The 22,480-nt window shown below is 34.9% G+C and overlaps 1 protein-coding gene across 1 annotated transcript in view; it reads left to right on the top strand.

The window, feature by feature from the left end:
• The window catches only part of ADAM2 (ADAM metallopeptidase domain 2), a gene marked incomplete at its 5' end in the record, with an annotated part of 70,647 nt that overhangs the window by 27,516 nt on the left and 20,651 nt on the right, over positions 1 to 22,480 (top strand). Inside the window, 5 exon segments of the mRNA NM_213957.1 lie at positions 1,544 to 1,680; positions 4,816 to 4,996; positions 6,645 to 6,743; positions 6,856 to 7,051; positions 12,925 to 13,030. Of these exon segments, the coding sequence (NP_999122.1) occupies positions 1,544 to 1,680; positions 4,816 to 4,996; positions 6,645 to 6,743; positions 6,856 to 7,051; positions 12,925 to 13,030 (719 nt within the window).

Raw genomic sequence — 22,480 nt, forward strand, 5'->3', positions numbered from 1 at the left:
TCTTCCTAATCAAATCATCTCTTGATGGACATTTGGGTTGTTTCCATGTCTTGGCTATTGTGAATAGTGCTGCAATGAACATGCGGGTGCATGTATCTTTTTTAAGGAGAGTTTTGTCTGGGTATATACCCAAGAGTGGGACTGCTGGGTCATATGGTAGTTCTATGTATAGATTTCTAGGGTACCTCCATGCTGTTCTCCATAGTGGTTGTACCAGCTTACATTCCCTTTTCTCCACAACCCCTCCAGCAATTGTTATTTGTGAACTTATTAATATAATTACCAAAGGAAAATTGATGTATCAATATTAATAAAAAACAGCAAAATGTTCTTCAAGTAAAGTAAATATGAATTTTATGTGATTCATTGTTTAGGATGAAACTGAACTCATATATACACAGCCAAATACCTATAAAATATACAAAGCAGGTATTCCCTTCGTGGCTCAGTGGTTAACAAATCTGATTAAGAACCATGAGGTTGAGGTTTCGGGTCCCTGGCCTCACTCAGTGGGTTAGGGATCCGGTGTTGCCATGAGCTGTGGTATAGGTTGCAGATGCAGCTCAGATCCCACGTTCCTGTGGGTCTGGTATAGGCTAGTGGCTACAGCTCCAATTCGACCCCCAGCCTGGGAACCTCCATATGCTGCAGGTGTGGCCCTAGAAAATAGGCAAAAAGACAAAAAAAAAAAAAAATACAAAGCAAATACTGAAAGAGCTAGTAGCAGGAATAATCATACCTAAATAGTCAATTTCTCAGACCAAAAATTTAGAAAATTTTAACATTATTGATAACCTTTGTTTGAAAGCTTTATGTAGAATCTTGATTCCTAAAATCAGAGACTACAAAATATACACACAAGGCACATTTGTAGAAAATAATCACATGTTACACAACAAAGGGAGCCTCAATACTTATTTGTCAGTGAATTTCTCAGTCTAGTAATTGGCACATAAGAATACATATCTTACATTGATTAAAAAGTATAAAGGCATTTTATTTATGAAAATAAAGTTTGAACAATTGTGGAAAGTCAACATTCTTATGAGAAAAATGGCTGATGAGTCATTATGACCATAATATCAATTAGTTCAATGAGCTAATTTATGATTTTTTTCAAATACATGAAGTACTCCTATAATACCCTACCTCCAAATAATTAAATTATAAAGTAACACAAACTGTTAATAATTTGACACTGTATGTGTACATGTGTGTGTCTTTAGAGATTTTCTTTGTGAGTGCAAACATGGCTATAACTGTTGTTATATACAATTAAATGATTGGGACAAATATTTTCTTGGCCTGATGCCACCAAATGAACCATTTATTTATATTTGGCTAAAATTTCAGATTTCACTTTTCCTATTTTCCTTATATTGATCATGGTACCCGTAATATACTAGACTACCATGGCTGGCACTTCTGTGGTTATCAGATATCTCTTGCATTTTATTGTGTGACTATTTTTAATAATTACATTATACTACAGGTAAATAAATTACCGCCTAAAATGTGTATATGTGTGTGTATTTTTTCCCAGCATCCCAAAACCATAACTCTGGAATCACTTGCTGTTACTATGGCTCAGTTACTAAGCCTTAGTATGGGAATAGCTTATGATGACATTAACAAATGCCATTGCCCAGGAAATGTCTGCATAATGAATCCAGAAGCAATGTAAGATGCTTTACTTTTATATGTTTTAGAAATATAGTTTATATGAAAATAAGTTTATTTAGTTTATGAAAGTCTACTTTAGTTCCTATTAAAGTAATTGCTAACGGTTGAATATAAACTATAGCCAATGACCTGAGATCAAAATATGGATTCCAGTGTCCCTGTTGTCTATCTCAATATTTCTTCTAATCTAATATCAAACTTGATATCTCATATATGATCAAACTGTACATTTATGACTATGTTACTTGCATGATTTTGTAGTTTAATGAGTGATATGACAATTCAAATGCAGGCATGTGATCATTATACAAGAATGCTTTATTAGTGTGGCCTTTCTGCATAAATCTTCATTCTACTCTGGCTAAACCTGAAACTTTGGCATCTACTGATTTCAGAGAGTCACCTTTTTATTTGTCACTAGAGAATGCCTTTTGCAGTAGTTACCATGCCTCAAAGGCCTATGAATTTTTTTCTATGGTCCTCATTATTCTTAGAATATGCTATGAGATATTATAGAATTAGGACCAAATAGAAGATTTACAAAAACCGTTGACCAGTCAGTGATTGGAGCCAACCTCCTATTCCTTTGTTTGGACTGTATGTCCAATTTATTTAATTTTACTTAATAGTCTGTTTAATTTCTGTATTATCTCTAAAATTTTGCCTTTTTTCACTTTCCAATTTGTTGCCCAAAACAACTTAATCAACAAACAACTTAATCTACAACATTAATGAGTGTTGGAACTTCTTCTATTAATTTTTTAACATAATTTTGATTCTTATGTAGAAATGAAAAAATAGAAATTCTACTTAAAAATATAAGTTTATGGCCTGTATAAGATTGGTGGAATTATTAATACACATGTAGACTCCATTCGCCTGTGGAAACATTTTTTTTTTTTTTTTGGCTGCACTGGCATGAGAAAATTCCTGGGCCAGGGATCGAACCCAGACCACAGTTATAATCAAAGCCACAGTAGTGACAATGCTGGATCCTTAACCCACTGAGCCGCAAGGGAACTCCTATAGAAACATTTTTTTTAAAGCGTAGTTTCACAAATTAAAGTCTTGCAAAAAAATGCTTATTAGTCATATTTTAAATACACTGAATCATTTGAATATGATTGCATGATTCTAAAATTTTGGAGAACACAGATGTTTTATTCATTACTGAGTGGAAAAAAATGATATGAAAATCTGCTATATTTAAAGGAGATTCTGAATCAACAAGGCATATTCAAAAATGATTCATTGCTAGCCTTAAATTGATGGGAAACATCTTCTAGAATTATTCATTTTTAATGGTTTTTGACACTACAACTTTCAGTGATTTTATGCAAGACTGAGTCCTTTTTTTTTTTAATGGCCATATCTGCAGCATATGGAAGTTCCCAGGGGTCAAATTAGAGCTGCAGCTGAGGCCTACGCCACAGCCATGGCAATACCAGATCTGAGCCACATCTGTGACCTACACCATGAGTTGTGCCAGACAGACCCTTGACCCACTGAGGGAGGCCAGGGATTGAACTCACATCCCCATGGACATTATGTCTGGTTCATAACACACTGAGCTACAATAGGAACTCCTGAACTGAGTGAGTCCTAAGCAAAATAGGACATACGCCTTTCTGAGGCAGGTGTACTCAATTCTGACCTTAAAATATGACTTATTAAATAATAATACCTAAAGAGTTTAACATGTTATTTTGTTTTTATAATCCACAGAAAATACAGGTCCCACACTATTTTTTTTTTTTTTTCACAAAAGGCTGCCATTTTTCTGAGGACTCACAGTCAGGGGTCTGTGATTTATACAGTCTATGTACCCAGTGAGTTTGATGTGCTACCCCATTTGTTTCAGAAATTCAACTTTGACATTTTAATTAGGAACTTTGTTTCTTTAGATAATAAAGCGGTCATTATAAAGTTGGGCTTTTTCGACACATTCGAAGGTAGCAATATATCTAAGCCTTAGAAATAATGACTGAGGACAAAAATGTTTCAAAAAACTACATGGAGCTAGAACAGAGTATAACTTTTTTTTTAATTTTAAGTAAAATGAAAGTAAAAGAGTGATGATTTTCAAATACATCTGTAATTGTTGATTCAACTCCCTTCAAGAGGTAGAATTTAGTTTCCCTTCTCTTGAGTGTGGGATGGATTTGGTGACTTGATTTCAGCAAACAGACCATGGTACGAATGACAGTGTGTGCCTTTCAAGATTAAATAATCAAAGAGTTTGCAAATTTCTCTGTACAATTGCTACAGCTGAAGGCAGATGCCACATCATGAGTTAGTCAAGGAACTTTCTATACAGTGGTCGGAAGCTGAGGCCTCTTGCTGGTAGAATAAAGAGGCACATAAAAGCATGTTTGTAAACTTGACTTCGTATAACTTAAATTTACGGTTTCATTTTAAGACCAATGGTCTGCTCTTAGCTTCAAAAAAGGCTAAGACATGTAGGTATTACACAAGAAGTCACATGGTCAACTGAAAATCAGAGGCTCTGTATCAAGGAAAAATGGGAGAATGGAGAAAGAACAAGAATATCCAGCAAATCTGTGCAAGGATTCAAGCTGTAAATTGTCCAGTTGGATAAAATTATGATTGATATTTTCTTTCTAATGACAACATTAATTTCAGTATCAGAAATTGTTTCCTCTATAAGTCAGTTCACACATGGTAAACATATCATGCGTTTCCTGGTTCTTAGTAATATTAAAGTTCTATCAATTTTTCTCCTTTTGTTTTCTGATATTTAGATAGAAATCATCTAAACTGTTGGTAATGTAATAATGAATCTATTATATATAATAGATTGTATAATATATACAATTTAATATGTATTATATTATAATTGTATAATTATGTAACATAATTAAAAAGAGTATGTTCAGCTGGGATGCAACCACAAAAATTAACAAAATTGGTAGTTTGTCCAAAATACCCTAATTTTTTCATGGTTCTCACATGAATAACCATTTCCTGTAATAACCCAAAGTACTCACCTTAAAATTTAGTAACTTTATATTAGCTATACCTATCATTAAATTAGGCAGACTTTTATTCTGAGACTAGGCAATTTATGGAAGCAACGGTTATATAAAAATTTGAAGTTTGATGTATTTTTAGTCATTCCAGTGGTGTGAAGTTCTTTAGTAACTGCAGCATGGAAGATTTTGCACATTTCACTGCCAAGTCCAAGTCCCAGTGTCTGCAAAACCAGCCACGTGTAGATCCATCATACAAAAGTGCAGTTTGTGGGAATGGAGAAGTCGAAGAAGGAGAGGAATGTGACTGTGGGACCCCGGAGGTTGGTACTAATTTAGAAAACTATATACCAGAATTATACCAAAAATTATTAACTAATTATTATAGTATCATGTTGCCATTTTCCCTTATTTATCAAACTTGCTTTTCAACAAAGACCTTAAGAATGCATATTGGGATTATATTAAACGATGAATGCAGCTATATATCAGTATATGAATTTAACAACTTGTACGTTATTCACACTGGTGCTTTTCAAGGTCTTACTGCTGTAGCTGTGTTGATCTAGGCTTACAGTTCCTTTCTTGAGCATATTCTCCCTTAGCATTTCCTCTTAGGATCCTCTGTCATTCAGAAAGATAGAGATGAAACTTTCACAACTGGACAAAAAACATATTTGAGACACATTGGTGGCTTCGAATATTTCAATTCCAGGTCAGCATTAAAAGCTGGTTTTTCTAGCCTACAGAATTCTTAGATCAAGCTGTTGGGTTGAAGCCAGGTGGAAAGAGTCGAGATAAAGGGAAGGCAATGAAGGAGAGTTTGTGAGACTCATAGTAACCTCAAGAGAACCAAGAAGTCATGAGTAGTGTTCAGTGTTCCCTACTGCAATTGCTGACTATGATCATTCATGTAAACCTTCCCCAAATGAAAAGGTGTTCTTAGATACCTCACTGGGTGATGTGCTAAGGGAATCATTCCCCAGAACTCACTTGCTTTTGCTTTTTGGGGTTTGAATTGAAACACCTTGAGAAGTTCTAATAACAACAGACAGTAGTGTATCTTAGTTCTATTAAAAGTCACGCGAGGTCCAAACCCCCGTGATGGAACTTCACCCTCTGGAATCTCAAGACAGTAAAACAATGGCATTGATTAGGTAGAATAGTCTGGAAAACACTGAGAAGGTAGTGTGCCTTAAGCAGTATCATGTGATAATTCATATTAAAACTACTAAAATCCATAATTATTTTATTGTTATCTTATTGAAATTTTTTGCCCAATTAACCCTATTTCAGATCCCTGGGTATTTAAGAAATGTGAGTGTGTGGGGGTGTGTATGTATGAGTTCTGTCTCTGCAGCCTTCTCCTTTCTTACCAGTTGCTTTTATTAATCCCAATAATGGAATTTTAAAATTCAGAATCACCAGGCAGAGATGAATAAAACAGGCATAATAAGGTATCAATGAGTGATATAAAGGTGATCATTTCAGTCATGTTCAAAAATATCATTTTATAGCTCTTTATCTTTAGAGAAGGGTAAGTAAACTTTGAATATCCCATAAAGATTCATGAAAGTTGACTAAGAACTAGTAACAAATCATGCACCCTTGAAATGGTAACTTCTTTTTATCTTGTGTTAAACTATTTGTCTATAGGGGCCAGAGATCGCAATATCCTGGCCTTGGTGGACAGCAGGGCTTTCCTGCTACCAGTGTAGTCCAAATATACTATAGGACATAAAGAGCACTCGGTCTCATATATTAGGTGACCAATAAACACCTGGTAAATAAATGAATGATTATGTGGCTTTATTTTCTTCTGCTAGCCAGCACCCAAGTGAAGCATCTGTCTATATATATTATATTATATGTATATTATAAGTATACTATAATCTGTGGTCCCCATTAAAATAGCTATTTAATGTAAATAAAAGTCAGAAGACACTTTAGAGCCTGTGATTTTCCTTTCAGAATTGTGCTGCTCAGCCAAACGCATGCTGTAACCAGGCCACCTGTACACTCTCAGCTGGCTCTGCCTGTGCCACTGGGCCGTGCTGTGATTCCTGTTCTGTAAGAGCCTTTTCAAAATTTTGAATTACCTACCTTAGTAAAGTTGTTATTTTTATGATGTTTACATGTTCATACTCTGCTTTATTCAATATCTTTTACCTCACCCCACCAGTTTATGGCAAAAGGACAAACATGTAGGCTTACCTTGGATGAATGCGATCTCCTTGAATATTGCAATGGTTCTTCTGCAGCATGTCAAGAAGACCTTTATGTCCAGGATGGGCATCCATGTTCAGATAATCAATGGCTCTGTGTGCAAGGAAAATGCATAAGTGGGATGAAACAATGTTCTGAAACATTTGGTGACGGTATTTCTTATAATTTGATTTCCTATACATGTATTTTTCTGGGCACCATAAAAAAATAGATATTGATGTATAATTGTGATATTTTAATAATGTGATTTTTAGTATAAATTTTTTTTTGGTCTTTTGTCTTTTGGGGGCTGCACCCACAGCTTGTGAAGATTCCCAGGCTAGGAGTCAAATTGGAGCCGCAGCCACCAGCCTACACCACAGCCACAGCAACGCGGGATCCAAGCAGCGTCTGCAAGCTACACATTGCTCATGGCAATGCCGGATCCTTAACCTACTGAGCGAAGCCAGGGATTGAACCTGCATCCTCATGGATACTAGTCAGGTTTGTTAACCACTGAGCCATGATGAGAACTCCAATTATAAATTATTTTAAATAATTATAGAAAGAGAAGGGGAATACCATAAGAAAAAAAAAACCATCATATTGCCTGGGACTAAAATTCTGAAGTATTTCCACTAAATAATGAAGAGAAAGACTCAGAAGTATATGGGATCTGAATTTAAGGAGGAAGAAAGCAGACCAAATTAAATCTATACTTTTCTCTCTCACTCCAGATCCACAATTTTCATAGTAAATATAGAATAAATACATATGGCTATAGACATTAAAAGGGTCATAAATATAAGCTGGCATATGAATACAATTTATACCACCCATGCAGACACACAGAGACATATACACAGATTCACACCAGGGGGCTACAAGGATGACATAAAAATCCAAACAAGGACTCATGAAAATCCTGGAACTATTAAATCACTGAAAGATGATGGGTACTGAGGCTGAAAATAAAAGAAAAACAAGGGTACAAAATATACATGGAAATCATTTGCTGAATAAGATGAAAACAACAATGGTGATAGTATTTCATGGCTATATCCTAAGAATCAAGAGCAACTGAAAGAAAAAGTATTTAGGTATTTAGGATATTCATACAAATAGCCAGGCGGGTCAACTTTCTCTTAGTTAGAACAGGTAGCAATGTCTACTGTAATTTCTGCATATGGGGAGAGAGAGAGAGAGAGAGGGCAGAAAGAAGGGAGGGAGGAAGGAAAAGAAGAACTTGAAAAGAATACTGGCTAAAGTTTAAAAATAAATTAACATATTGGTTAAAAAACTGATAGGTAAAACTTCTGTTTAAGTTGGCAGATAGAATTAAGAAATTCATCTCAGTACTAAAAAGATAAATACAAAAAAGAAAAGTATATGAAAATGTATATATGAGCTCATATAGTCTACTTTCCAAAGTCATCTCTGTAAGAATTGGTTGTGAATGATGTCTGAAAAAGGAAGACCAAAGCTGGCGAAAGAAGAATTAAGCAAGGGGAAGTGATAACCAAAGAAATTAAAAATTTTAAAATTTGACTATGTATATTAGTCAACATGTATGTATGTTGATCATTCCAACATGATGTAGCACTCAGAAAAATTAAGAATTGGTCCAAGTCAAGTATTTGGTTTGGGTTTTTTTTAATTTCTTTATTATACTTGATTTAAAGTGTTCTGTCAAATTCTGCTGTACAGCAAAATGACCCAGTTTTATACATTTTATACATTCTTTTTCTCATATCATCATCTATCATGATCTATTACAATTGATTGAATATAGTTTCCTGTAATACAGCAGGACCTCATTACTTACCTATTTTAAATGTAGTAGTTTGCATTTACTAACCCCAGACTCCAAGTCTTCCTTCCCCTTGGCAACCATGAGTCTGCTTTCCATCTCCATCTCCATCCCATAGATAGGTTCATCTGTGCCATATTTTAGATTTCATAAATGTTATATAGTATTTGTCTTTCTCTTTCTGACTTACTTCACTTAGTATGAGAATCTCTAGTTCTACCTATGTTGCTGCAAATGCCATCATTCTTTTATATGGCTGAGTAGTATTTCATTATGTATATGTACCACATCTTCTTAACCCATTCATCTATCTTTCAAATGTCATCTGTCATGGACAGTTAGGTTATTTCCATGTTTTGGCTACTGTGAACAGTGCTGCAGTCAACATAGGGGTGCATGTATCTTTTTGAATAAAAGTTTTGTCCAGATATATGCCTAAGAGTGGGATTGCTGGATCATAAGAAAGTTCTATATTTGGTTTTCTGAGATGCTCTGTACTGTTTTCCACAGTGGTTGTACCAATTTACATTCCCACCAACAGTGCAGGAGGGTTCCTTTTTCTCCACACCTTCTCTAGCATTTATTATTTGTAGACCTATTAATAATAGCCATTCTGACCAGTGTGAGGTAGTACATCATTATATGTTTGAGTTGCATTTCTATAATAATTAGTGATGTTGAGCATTTTTTTCATGTGGCTATTGTCCATCCATATGTCTTCATTGGAGAAATATCTATTCAGGTCTTCTTCCCATTTTTCAATTGAATTGGGTTTTTTTTTTTGTTTTGTTTTTGCTTTTGAGTTGTATGAGATGTTTGTATATTTTGGAGATTATGCCCTTGTTGGTTGCATCATTTGCAACTATTTTCTCCCATTCTATACATTGTCTTTCATTTTGTTTATGGTTTCCTTGGCTGTGCAAAAGCTTTTAAGTTTGATTAGGTCCTACTGGTTTAATTTTGTTCTTATTTCTATTGCCTTGGGAGACTGACCTAAGAAAACATTTGCATGGCTGATGTTTTGCCTATGTTCTCTTCTAGGAGTTTTATGGTGTCATGGCTCATGTTTAAGTCTTTAAGACATTTTGAGTTTATTTTTGTGCGTGGTGCAAGGATGTGTTCTAGTTTCACTGATTTACATGAAACTCTCCAGTTTTCCCATCATCACTTGTTGAAGAGACTGTCTTTTCCCCATTTATATTCTTGCTTTCTTTGCTGATGATTGACCATAGGTGTCTGGGTTTATTTCTGGGCTCTCTATTCTGTTCCATTGGTCCCTATGTATGTTTTTGTTTTTGTTTTTTTTAACGAGTACCACACTGTCTTGATTACTGTAGCTTCGTAATATTGTCTGAAGTCTGGGAGAGATATGCCCCCTGCTTGGTTTTTTTTTCCCTCAGGATTGCTTTGGCAATTCTGGGTCTTCTATGGTTCCATATAGATTGTTTTCTAAAGTTCTATGAACAATGTCATAGGTGATTTGATAGGGATCACATTAAATCTGCAGTTTGCTTTGAGTAGTATGGCCATTTTAATGATACTAATTCTTCCAATCCAGGAGCATTGGTTATCTTTCCATTTCTTTAAATTTTCTTTAATTTCCTTGATTAATGTTTTATAGTTGTCAACAAATAAGTCTTTCTCCTCCTTTCTTCAGGTTTATTCCTAGGTATTTAATTTTGAGGGGTGTGATTTTAAAGATATTGTGTTTTTATATTCCTTTTTTAATATGTCATTGTTGGTATACAGAAATGCAACCAATTTCTTTTTTTTTTTTTTTTGTCTTTTTTTTTTTTTTAGGCCACACCCACAGCATATGGAGATTCCCAGGCTAGGGGTCAAATCAGAGCTGTAGCTGCAGGCCTACACCAGAGCCACAGCAATGCAGGATCCGAGCCATATCTGCAAGCTACACCACAGCTCATGACAAAGCCAGATCCTTAATCCACTGAGTGAGGCTGGGGATCAAACCCACATCCTCATGGATATCCATCAGATTTGTTTCCACTGAGCCATGATGGGAACTCCAGATTTCTGAATATTAATCTTGTATCCTGCTACTTTGCTGAATTCATTGATCAATCAGGTTGAGTAGTTTTTGTGTGGATTCTTGAGGGTTTTCTATATATAGCACCATGTCATCTGTGGGTTGTGACAGTTTTACCTCTTCTCTTCCAATTTGGATACACTTTATTTCTTTTTCGATTGTTGTGGCTAGGAATTCCAGTACTATGTCTTGTTTCAGAGTTTAGTGGGAAGGAGGCTTTCAGCTTTTCTCTGTTGTGGGTTATATTGGCTGTGGGTTTGTCATAAACAGCTTTTATTATGTTGATATGTTCCCTCTATATGCACTTTAGTAAGAGTTTTTATCATGAATAGATGTTGGATTATGTCAAACGCTTTTTCTACATCTATTGAGATGATCATGCGGTTTTTGACTTTTCTTTTGTTAATATGGAATTTGCCTAAGTCGAACTATCCTTGTGAACTTGGAATGAATCCCACTTGGTTGTGGTGTATGATTTTTTTTTAATGTATTTTTAGATTCAGTTGGATAAATTTTGCTGAGGAGTTCCCATTTTGCCTATGGTAACAAACCCAACTAGTATTCATGAAGATGTAGGTTTGATCCCTGGCCTCAGTGTGTTAAGGATCCGGCATTGCCATGAGCTATGGTGTACATCAGACACAGCTCAGATCTTGCATTGCTGTGGCTGTGCCTCTGTCCTCTTCTTTTTAGTTTCTGTGAATGTATTGTTTGGTTTTGATTTGTGGTTGCCCTATTTTTCAAGTATGTTAATACCTTCCTGTATCTGCTTGATTTAGCCTGATATTTCAGATAGGCTCAAACGCATTCTTTAAAAAATGAGTCTATATTTTCCTACTCTACTTCCCCACATTTTATGATTTTGATGTCCTTTTTTTACAGCTTCATATTTATCCTTTTGCTCTTCCTTTTGTTTCCTGTCACTTTTACAAACAGGTTTTTTTTTCCTTTTATATCCGTTTACTGGCTCTTTTAAGTGATTACTTTCCAATTGTGATTTCCTCCATCCTATATCTTCTTACTTCTTTAGAGGAGATCTTTCAGTATTTCTTTTAGAATGGGTTTAGTGTTGCTGTATTCTTTTAGTTTTTATTTGTTTGAGAAATTATTTCTTTCTATTTTAAATGATAATCTTGCTGTGTAGCATATTCTAGGCTGCAAATTTTTCTCTTTTAGAACTTTGAATATACTTGCCACTCTCTTCAGGCCTGCAGTGTTTCTGTAGAGAAATCAGTTTATAGCCTTATGGGGGTTCCCTTATAATTAACTATGTTTTTCTTTTGCTGCCTTTTAGAATGCTATACTTATCTTTACTTTCTGCCATTTGTATTATAATATGTCTTAGTGGCTTGCATATAATTCTGCTTAGTGTTCTTGAGTATCTAGGAACAGTCATGTAAACACTGTGTCATACAGATTTTAAAAATTTAAATTTATGTTTATATCTGTCTCTCCATAATCATTTCAAATTATTTTGATTTCTCACACCATGACCAGATTTGAAAATGACTCCTGGGACAAAAATCAACTGCTTATTTTCAGTTTATTACTGCTTCTAGGAGCTTCAACTGAGATCCTGATGGGTCTGCTGGGGCTCCTCTTAGTTGTGTCATTTTTCTTCATGGTTAAATCTCCCTATCAAAGGTTTCTGGATTAATCCTCTAATTCAGCAGAATTGATGGAGTTATGATAATAAACTGCTCTTTAGGTAGACTGGATCTTATGAGAATTAAAAACCGTAAGTGTGTGGTTCAGATAATAAATATCCAGTTGTGACTTCTAGATTTTTTGGTCTGAGGAAATTAGGACTAAAAAAAATAAGATATTATTTTAATGACTTGACTTGTAAACATATTTATGCAAAACGTTATTGACCAATAAGTCACTTGTTTATTTTTAAAAAAGTTTTTTATATACTTACATATTCCTAGATTTACTAAAAATTAGGAGATAAATTACACACAGTAGTTAATCCCAAGGTATCTATTTGGACAGTAGACAAGAGTACTTTCAATTTTCAGATATTTCATCGAAGTGTTTTTTTTATAATTTTAAAACTAGATTTTATTTTCAGTTTTGAATTATGTTCTTATTTTGTGCAATGTTTTAAACATTCTCAGAATTTTGTGTACCCACAAATTATTTTAAATTAATGTAAGTTGAATATGACTAATCACATTTTTTTTCAGGTGCAAATTATGGTACTGAAGACTGTTTTACACATCTTAATTCTAAGACCGATGAGTCCGGGGCCTGTGGTTTAACTGCTTCAGGATACATACGGTGTCATCCTAAGTATGCTTTAAAAAAATCTATCTGAGATACTTTATTTATTGCCTTAAATTTGAAAATACCATGAGATAATTAACTTTATGTATAATCAAAATATCACTTGATCATGAAGATTATATTTAATCAAATTATAAATGTCTTAAATACAGAACGTCTGTACTTATCTTTCCCACACATCCACACTATCTCTTGTACCATCCCACAGAGCATTTAATTTACATATAGGTACATTAATGACCCATTACTTAGAAGGACTGATCATTTATATTTTGCATGTTGTCACTTTAATTTTACAAAGGATGACCATTCTTTACAGTGATCTAATTTAAAATGCATGAATTTTTATTATCAGGAAGTAAAGCACTGTATTTAAGAACATGTACTCTATAAGTAGACATCGTGGTTTCAAATACTAATCTCAGTGCTAACCTACTTGTGTGACTTTAGTCGTGTGCCTCACTTCTCTAATATGTAAAATATGTATATCAATTTAACTAACATCATTGGGCTGGTGCCGGTGTGGAATTTAGATACTCTATGAAAAGCAGTTAGAAAGGGGCTGACATATAGTAGGCACTATGTGAGTGTTAACTGTTAACCGTTATGATTATTATATTTATGAGAACTATAATGTTATTATAACTGTAATATTTTATTTTGACACTATTCCAAAGTTGATTTGATAGCAAAAATTAAATTTCTGTAAAAAAATTTCTTGTGTGCATTAAGAGCAAAAAGAATCCCTGTATCACATTTACTGGGATTTACCAGTGGCTTACATTTTGCCCATTTTCTTTATCCTTCTGTTTTTCTAACTCTCCTCTCCTCCCTTCAAAATGATTTTTCCTAAACCACTTGAATGGAAGTTGGATACTGTGCTTCTGCATCCCTAAATAAATCATTGTGTCTTTCTTGAGAACAGGTTTTTTTTTTAAAATAGTTATTTTCTAGCTGTCAAACACAGTTCATAATAAAACTTCACTCGTTATCTCAATTAAGTATTTCCACCTCTTTTGCCTTGTTTAGGAGCAAATCTGGATTGAAGTGTTTGTATTTAGTTTTTAAACTTTCATCTAGAAAATTTCCTTTGTTTTCCTTTGTTTCTTTTCCTTGGTTTTTTAAAAATACTACAGGTGCATTATTTTATAAAATATTCTTCAAATTGAGTTTGATATTTTTCATAATTGGATTTGTGTTATAAATTTTTGCATGTTTGCCACTGAAGTGTTATTGTAACCTCAAGTGCAATTTTTTAAAGGTACCCGCTATTTTCTCTCAATGTGGCATATTTTATGTTAAATAATTTGGTAAAGTTAATTTTCCTTAGGTCTCTCAATTGTAAAGGTATTCTTTCTCTTTGTGTTTAATGTGTAATTTATGGGGGAGGAATTAATATTGAAACTATGGACATATTCTCTTCAAACTTTCACCCACTAGTTTTAAAGTCCATCAATGATTTCCAACTCCATTGTTGCCTCTGACTTTAAGCTAGAAATATAATGTAGAAAGAATTATTCCTTTCTCTATATTTATTTATTAATTTATATACATATTTATTCATATCAATTCAAAATTAGCAATTGTTATTTGATTCAATAGTATATAATATATTACTATCATCATTTGTTTAAGGCTTACTTTTTTCAAATTGTTTCTTTTTTGTCTAGTGAGGGTTTCTTTTAATTGGCCACAATGTCTTTAAAACCTTACAAATTTTTCTAGCACAAAAAAGGGTGTTATTGGCTCCTATTGTATTTTTCCTACCTTTGCTCTGGATTCACTTAATTATCCAATTAGCCCAGATTCATTTTAGTAGAGAATAGTACTTAGAAAATAAACATCTGGACACCAGGTATGCTTATTTCTACTGTTTTTCATTATCTCTAAGTCTACTCAGTCAACAAAGCAAGAATACACGTGTCACATATTTATTTCTATATCCATGTCCTGTATCTCTGATTTTATTTTTTTTATTTTTTTATTACTCAAATAAATTGATCACATCTATAGTTGTATAATGATCATAACAATCTGATTTCACAGGATTTCCATCCCACAACCCAAGCACATCACTCCACCCCCCAAACTGTCTCCTCCAGAGACCATAAGTTTTTCAATGTCTGAGAGTCAGCATCTGTTCTGCAAAGAAGTTCACTCTGTCCTTTTTTCAGATTCCAAATGTCAGTGAAAGCATTTTATGTTGGTGTCTCATTGTATGGCTGACTTCACTTAGCATGATAATTTCTAGGTCCATCCATGTTGCTAAAAATGCCGGTATTTAATTCTTTTTAATGGCTAATATTCCATTGTGTATATGTACCACATCTTCTTGATAAACTCCTCTGTCAATGGACATTTAGGTTGTTTCCATGTCTTGGCTATTGCAAATAGTGCTGCAATGAACATCGGAGTACATGTTTCTTTTCGAGTCGTGGTTTTCTCTAGATAGATGCCCAGGAGTGGAATTGCTGGATCCAATGGGAGTTCTATTTGTAGTTTTCTGAGGCATCTCCATCTTGTTTTCCACAGTGGTTGCACCAATTTACAATCCCACCAAGAGTGTACTAGGGTTCCTTTTTCTCCACACCGTCTCCAGCACTTCTTGTTTGTAGACTTTTGGATGATGGCCATTCTGGCTGGTGTTAGGTGGTACCTCAGAGTGGTTTTGATTTGCATTTCTCTAATAATGAGTGATGTTGAACATCTTTTCATTTGTTTCTTGGCCATCCATATGTATTCTTTGGAGAACTGTCTGTTTAGATCTTCTGCCCATTTCTTGATGGGGTTGTTTGTTTTTTTGGTATGGAGCTGCAGAAGTTGTTTATAAATTTTGGAGATTAATCCCTTGTCAGCTGATTCACTTGTGAAGATTTTCTCTGGTTCTGTGGGTTGTCTTTTGGTTTTGTTTAGAGTTTCCTTTGCTGTGCAGAAACTTTGAAGTTTGATTAGGTCCCATTTGTTTATTTTTGTTTTTATTGTTAATAATCTAAGAGGTGGATCTGAGAAGATGTTGCTGTCGTTTATGTCAGAGATTGTTTGGCCTATGTTTTCCTCTAAGAGTTTTATAGTATCTGGTCTTATATCTAGGTCTTGAATCCATTTGGAGTTTCTTTTTGTGTATGGTGTTAGGGAGTGTTTTAATTTCATTCTTTTCCATGTGGTTGTCCAGTTTTCCCAGCACCACTTATTGAACAAGCTGTCCTTTCTCCATTGTATATCCCTGCCTCCTTTGTCATAGATTAGTTGGCTGTAAGTGCATGGGTTGAATTCTGGGCTTTCTGTCCTGTTACACTGATCTATATTTCTGTCTTTGTGCCAGTACCATGTGGTTTTGATGACTGTTGCTTTGTAGTCTAGTCTGAAGTCCGGGAGCCTGGTTCCTCCACCTCCATTCTTCTTTTTCAGGATGTCTTTGGCTATTCTGGGTCTTTTGTGCTTCCAAACAAACTTTAAAACATTTTGTTCAAGTTCTGTGAAAAATGTCCTTGGTAATTTGATAGGGACGACATTGAAACTTTATATTGCCTTAGGTAGTATAGTCATTTTGATAATATTAACTCTTCCAATCCACAAGTATGGTATGTCTTTCCATCTATTTGTGTTATCTTTGATTTCATCAGTGGCTTATAGTTTTCAGAGTACAGGTCTTTTGTGTCTTTAGGTAGGTTTACTCCTAGGTATTTTATTCTTTTGTATGTGATGGTAAACGGGATTGCTTCCTTAATTTCTCTTTCTGATCTTCCATTGTTAGTGTATAGAAATGCCATCGATTTCTGTGTGTTAATTTTGTATCCTGTGACTTTGCCAAATTCATGGATGAGCTCTGACAGTTTTCTGGTAGCGTCTTTAGGATTCTCTAGGTATGGTATCATGTCATCTGCAAATAGGGATAGTGTTACTTCTTCCTTTCCAATTTGGATTCCTTTTATTCCTTTACTTCTCTGATTACTGTGGCTAGGTCTTCCAGAACTATGTTGAAGAGTAGTGGCGAGAGCGGACATCCTTGTCTTGTTCCTGATCTCAGTGGGAATTCTTTCAGCTTTTCACCATTGAGAATGATGTTTGCTGTGGGTTTGTCATATATGGCCTTTATTATGTTGAGGTAGGTTCCGTCTATGCCCACTTTCTGAAGGGTTTTTATCAGAAATGGGTGTTGGATTTCGTAAAAGGCTTTTTCCCGTGTCTATTGAGAGGATCATGTGGTTTTTATTCTTCAGTTTGTTAATGTGGTGTATCACACTGATGAATTTGCAGATGTTGAAGAACCCTTGCATCCCTGGGATAAATCCACTTGATCATAATGTAAAATACTTTTAATGTTTGTTTTATGTGGTTTGCTAGTATTTTGTTGAGGATTTTTGCATTGATGTTCGTCAGTGAAATTGGCCTGTAGTTTTTTTTTATTTTTGTGGTATCTTTGTCTGGTTTTGGTATCAGGGTGATGGTGGCCTCATAGAATGAGTTTGGGAGTATCCCTTCCTCTGCAATTTTTTGAAATAGTTTCAGCAGGATAAGTGTTAGCTCTTCTCTAAATGATAGAATTTGCCTGTGAAGCCATCTGGTCCTGGACTTTTGTTTGTTGGAAGTTTTTTAATCACAGTTTCAATTTCAGTTCTTATGATTGGTCCATTCATTTTTTCTATTTCATCTTGGTTTAGTCTTGGAAGATTGTACTTTTCTAAGAATTTGTCAATTTCTTCTAGGTTTTCCATTTTATTGGTATCTAGTTGCACATAGTAGTCTCTTATGATCCTTTGTATTTCTGTGATGTCCGTTGTTACTTCTCCTTTTTCATTTCTAATTTTACTGATTTGAGACCTCTCTCTTTTTTGCTTGATAAGTCTGGCTAGGGGTTTATCAATTTTTTGGATCTTCTCAAAGAATCAGCTTTTTGTTTCATTGATCTTTTCTATGGTTTTCTTTGTTTCTATTTCCTTGATTTCTGCTCTGATCTTTATGATCTCTTTCCTTCTACTAACTTTAGGTCTTGTCTATTTTACTCTCTCGAGCTGCTTTAGATGTAAAGTGAGGTTGTTTATTTGAGCTTTTTCTTGTTTCCTGAGGTGGGCTTGTATTGCTATAAACTTTCCTCTTAGAATGGCTTTTGTTGCATCCCATAGGTTTTGGAGTGTCGTATCTTTGTTGTCATTTGCTGCTAGGTATTTTTTAATTTCCTCTTTGATTTCTTCAGTTATCCATTGGTTGTTTAGTAGCATGTTGTTTAGTCTCCACGTGTTTGTGTTTTTTCCAGTTTTTTTCTTGTTGTTGACTTCCAGTCGTATAGCGTTGTGGTCAGAAAAGATGCTTGATATGATTTCAATTTTCTTAAAGTTACCGAGGTTGGATTTGTAGCCCAGGATGTGATCAATCTTAGAAAATGTTCCATGTGCACTTGAGAAGAATGTGTATTCTGTTGCTTTTGGTTGGAATATCCTATAGATATCTATTAAGTCCATCTGGTTTAATGCATCACTCAGGGCCTGTGTCTCTTTGTTGATTTTCTGTCTGGTTTATCTGTCCATTGCTGTAAGTGGGGTGTTAAAGTCCCCCACTATTATTGCGTTATTGTCAATTTTTCCTTTAAGGTTGTTAGCAGTTGCTTTATATATCATGGTGACCCTATGTTGGGTGCGTAGATATTTAAAATTGTTATATCATCTTCTTGGATTGATCCTTTGATCATTATGTAATGTCCTTCTTTGTCCCTTAAAATATTCTTCATTTTAAAGTCTATTTTGTCTGATATGAGTATTGGAATTCCAGCTATCTTTTGATCCCCGTTTGCATGAAATATTTTATTTCATCCTCTCACTTTCAATTTGTGTGTGCCCCTAGAAGTGAAGTAGGTCCCTTGAAGACAGCATATATATGGGTCTTGTTTTTGTATCCATTCAGCCAGTCTATGTCTTTTGGTTGGGGCATTTAGTCCATTCACATTTAAGGTAATTATTGATATGTATGTTCTTGTTGCCATTTTATTAATTGCTTTGGATTTGTTTTTGCTGGTCTTTTTTCTTTCCTCCTTCTCTTGTTCTTTTCTGCCTAGAGAAGTTCCTTTAGTATTTGTTATAAGGCTGGTTTAGTGTTGCTGAATTCTCTCAGCTTTTGCTTATCTGTGAAAGTTTTGATTTCTCCTTCAAATCTGAAGGAGAGCCTTGCTGGTAAAGTAATAATGGTTGGAGGTTTTTTTCCTTTCATCATGTTAAGTATATCATGCCATTCCCTTCTGGCCTGCAGAGTTTCTGCTGAAAAATCTGCTGATAACCTTATTGGGGTTCCCTTGTATGTGATTTGTTTCTTTTCCCTAGCTGCTTTCAAGATTTTCTCTTTGTCTTTAATTTTGATCAGTTTGATTAATATGTGTCTTGGTATATTCCTCCTTGGGTTTATTTTATATGGTACTCGTTGTGCTTCCTGGATTTGAGTGAGTGATTCCTTCCCCATGTTAGGGAAGTTTTTGGCTATTATCTCTTGGAATATTTTTTCTGTCCCCTTCTCTCTCTCTTCTCCTTCTGGCACCCCATGATACAGATGTTGGTGCATTTAACGTTGTCCCAGAGTTCTTTGAGGCTCTTTTCATTTCTTTTCGATCTTTTTTCTCTTTTCTGTTCCACATCCATAATTTCCAATAATCTGTCCTCTGCCTCACTTATTCGTTCTTCTGCCTCCTGTATTCTGCTGTTAGCTGCTTCTAGTGAATTTTTTATTTCAGTTATTGCTTTGCATCTCTTCTTGTTTAAGTTTTATGTCTTGTATATCTTTAGTCATGTTTCCTGCGAGTTATCCATCTTTGCCTCCAGTTTATTTCCAATGTCTTGCATCCTCTTCAGCATCAACAGTCTTTTTTCAGCATCAACAGTCTTTTTCCTGGAGGCTGAGAATCTCCTCATGGCTTAGCTGATTTTCTGGGGTTTTTCCTTTCTCCCTCATCTGAGTTATAGTTCTCTGTCTTTTCATTTTTATAGGTTTTTGGTATGGTGACCTTTTTACCAATAATAAAGTCAGAGCCTCTGTTACTTCTGGTGTCTGCCCCCCTGTGGCTGAAGTCGGTATAAAGCCTTGCAGTAGGCTTTCTGATGGGAGGGGCTGATGCCTGCCCACTGGTGGGTGGGGCTTAGTCTCTGGATGGGATTAGATGCAGCTGTGTGCCTGAGGGGTCTTTAGGTAGCCTGTTTACTGAAGGGCGGGGCTGTGATCCCACCTGGATTGTTGTTTGCCCTGGGGCTTTTCAGTGCTGACTGACAGGTGGGGCCAGATTTTCCCAAAATGGCCACCTTCAGAGAAAGGCACAGCTGCTGAATATTCCCAAGAGCTTTGCTTCTAATGTCCTTCCCTCACAACAAGCCACATTCACCCCTGCTTTCCCAGGATGCCCTCCAAGAACTGCAGTCAGGTTTGACCCAGATTCCTATGGAGACTGCTCTGCCCTGAGACCCAATGCATGTGAAAATCTGTGTGCGCCTTTTAAGAATGGGGTCTCTGTTTCCCCAAGTCCTGTGGAGCTCCTGTGCACAAGCCCCACTGGCCTTCAATGCCAGATGCTCCAGGGGCTCTTTCTCCCAGTGCCAGATCCCCATACGTGAGTGTTTGATGTGGGGCTCAGAACTCTCACTCCTGTAGGTGAGTCTCTGTGAACCAGTTAGTTTCCAGTCTGTGGGGCTTCCCACCCAGGAGGTATGGGGTTGTTTATATTATGAAACCACCACTCCTACCCCTGGACGTGTCCTCCTCTTTTTCTTCTGGAGTAAGATATTTTTTTTTAAGGTTTCCAGTCCATTTGGGTGAAGAATTCAAAGCTTTTAGTTGTTAATTTTGTTGTTTTTAGGAGAGAGGTTGAGCTCCAGTCCTTCTATTCTGCCATCTTAATCCTGTCTCCTGTATCTCTGATTTTAAAAACATGAACGTAAAGTGATAGTTTTACTTCCAGTTAGACACTACAAATATATACAAAATACATTTTACATTTCTAAGTTATTTTCTCATATGGTCAAAGCCAGAAACACAGAAGTTTGTTTCACAATTGCTAAAGCATATACTGACTAAAGGAAGCTTTATAGCTGTTATGATTATATTTTCCTTTAAATAATTGATGTTTTTATATTAGCTGCTATAAAGTGCTTCTCTACTAATTGAAATATCTGTGTCATTTTGCTATTGATATCTAGTGCTTTATTTGTACCTGTATCATTGTTTAATTTTTTGACACACATAGAAAATTTTTTCTATTTATATTGGATTCTACAAATAATCCATAATGGAAATTTTGCATACATTTATGACTTTCTATATAGTTACAATATTATCTCAGTTTTAGATATAAAATATAGTGATTCAACATTTGATAGATCATGCACTATACAAAGTTAATATAAAATACAGACTATATTCCCTGTGCTGTGTATCCTTGTGACATAATTGTTTTATTAGTAGTTTATACCTCTTAATCCCCTTCACTCATTTTGTGCTTTCTCAACCCCCCACCCCCCACCCCATAACCACTAGTTTGTTCTGTGGTTTTTGTTTTGTTATATTTGTTTTATTTTTATGTTCCACATTAAAATAAAAACATACAATACTTGTTTTTCTCTAATTTCATGAAGCCATATACTTATCCAGTTTCATCCAAGTTCTCGCAAATGGCAAATTTTCATTTTTCATGGATGAATAATATTCTATAATATATATAATATATAAATAATATTGGTATATCTCACATCTTTATTCATTTGGGTACTTAGGTTACTTCCATATCTTAGCTATTTTTAAAATGCTGCTATAGACATTGGAGTACATATATCTCTTTGAAGTAGTGTTTTCCTTTTCTTCCAATAAATATCCAGGAGTGGAATTGCCAGGTTAGGCAATGATAGTTCTATTTTAAAACTTTTTAAGGAAACTGCACACTGTTTTTCATGTGGCTATACCAATGTACATGCCCATCTATGCTACACTCCTTTTCTCTTTTGTCCACATCCTGACAAACACTTTTTTTGGTCTTTTTAACAATAGCCATTTTGACAGGTGTAAGATGATATCTTATTGTCATTTTGATTTGCATTTCTCTGATGATTAGTGATGTTGAGGATCTTTTCATGTGTTTGTTGACCATCTGCATTTCCTTTTTGGAAAAATTACTATTTGATTCTTCTGACCTTCTTAAAAATTAGGTTGTTTGTTTTATTGTTATTGAGTTATTTAAGTTTTTGTATATTTTGGAAATTAAGCCCTTATTGGTCTCATCACTTGCAAATATTTTCTCCTATTCCATAAACTTTCTTTTCTTTTTTATAGTTTCTTTTGCTGTGCAAATCTTATAAGTTTGATTAGGTCCCATTTGTTTATTTTTGTTTTTATTTCTACAGCCTTGGGAAACTGACCTAGGAAAGGGACTATATATTTTTCTAGAAGTTAGTGCTTTATAAAATCTCCATTTTCTTCTTAGAATCTTATTTT

The sequence above is a fragment of the Sus scrofa genome, chromosome 15 (genome assembly GCF_054392235.1).
Source record: "Sus scrofa isolate SSC_HxYL_T2T_F1_AM1 chromosome 15, Sscrofa_HxYL_maternal_Yorkshire_Landrace_v2.0, whole genome shotgun sequence".
NCBI lineage: Eukaryota > Metazoa > Chordata > Mammalia > Artiodactyla > Suidae > Sus > Sus scrofa.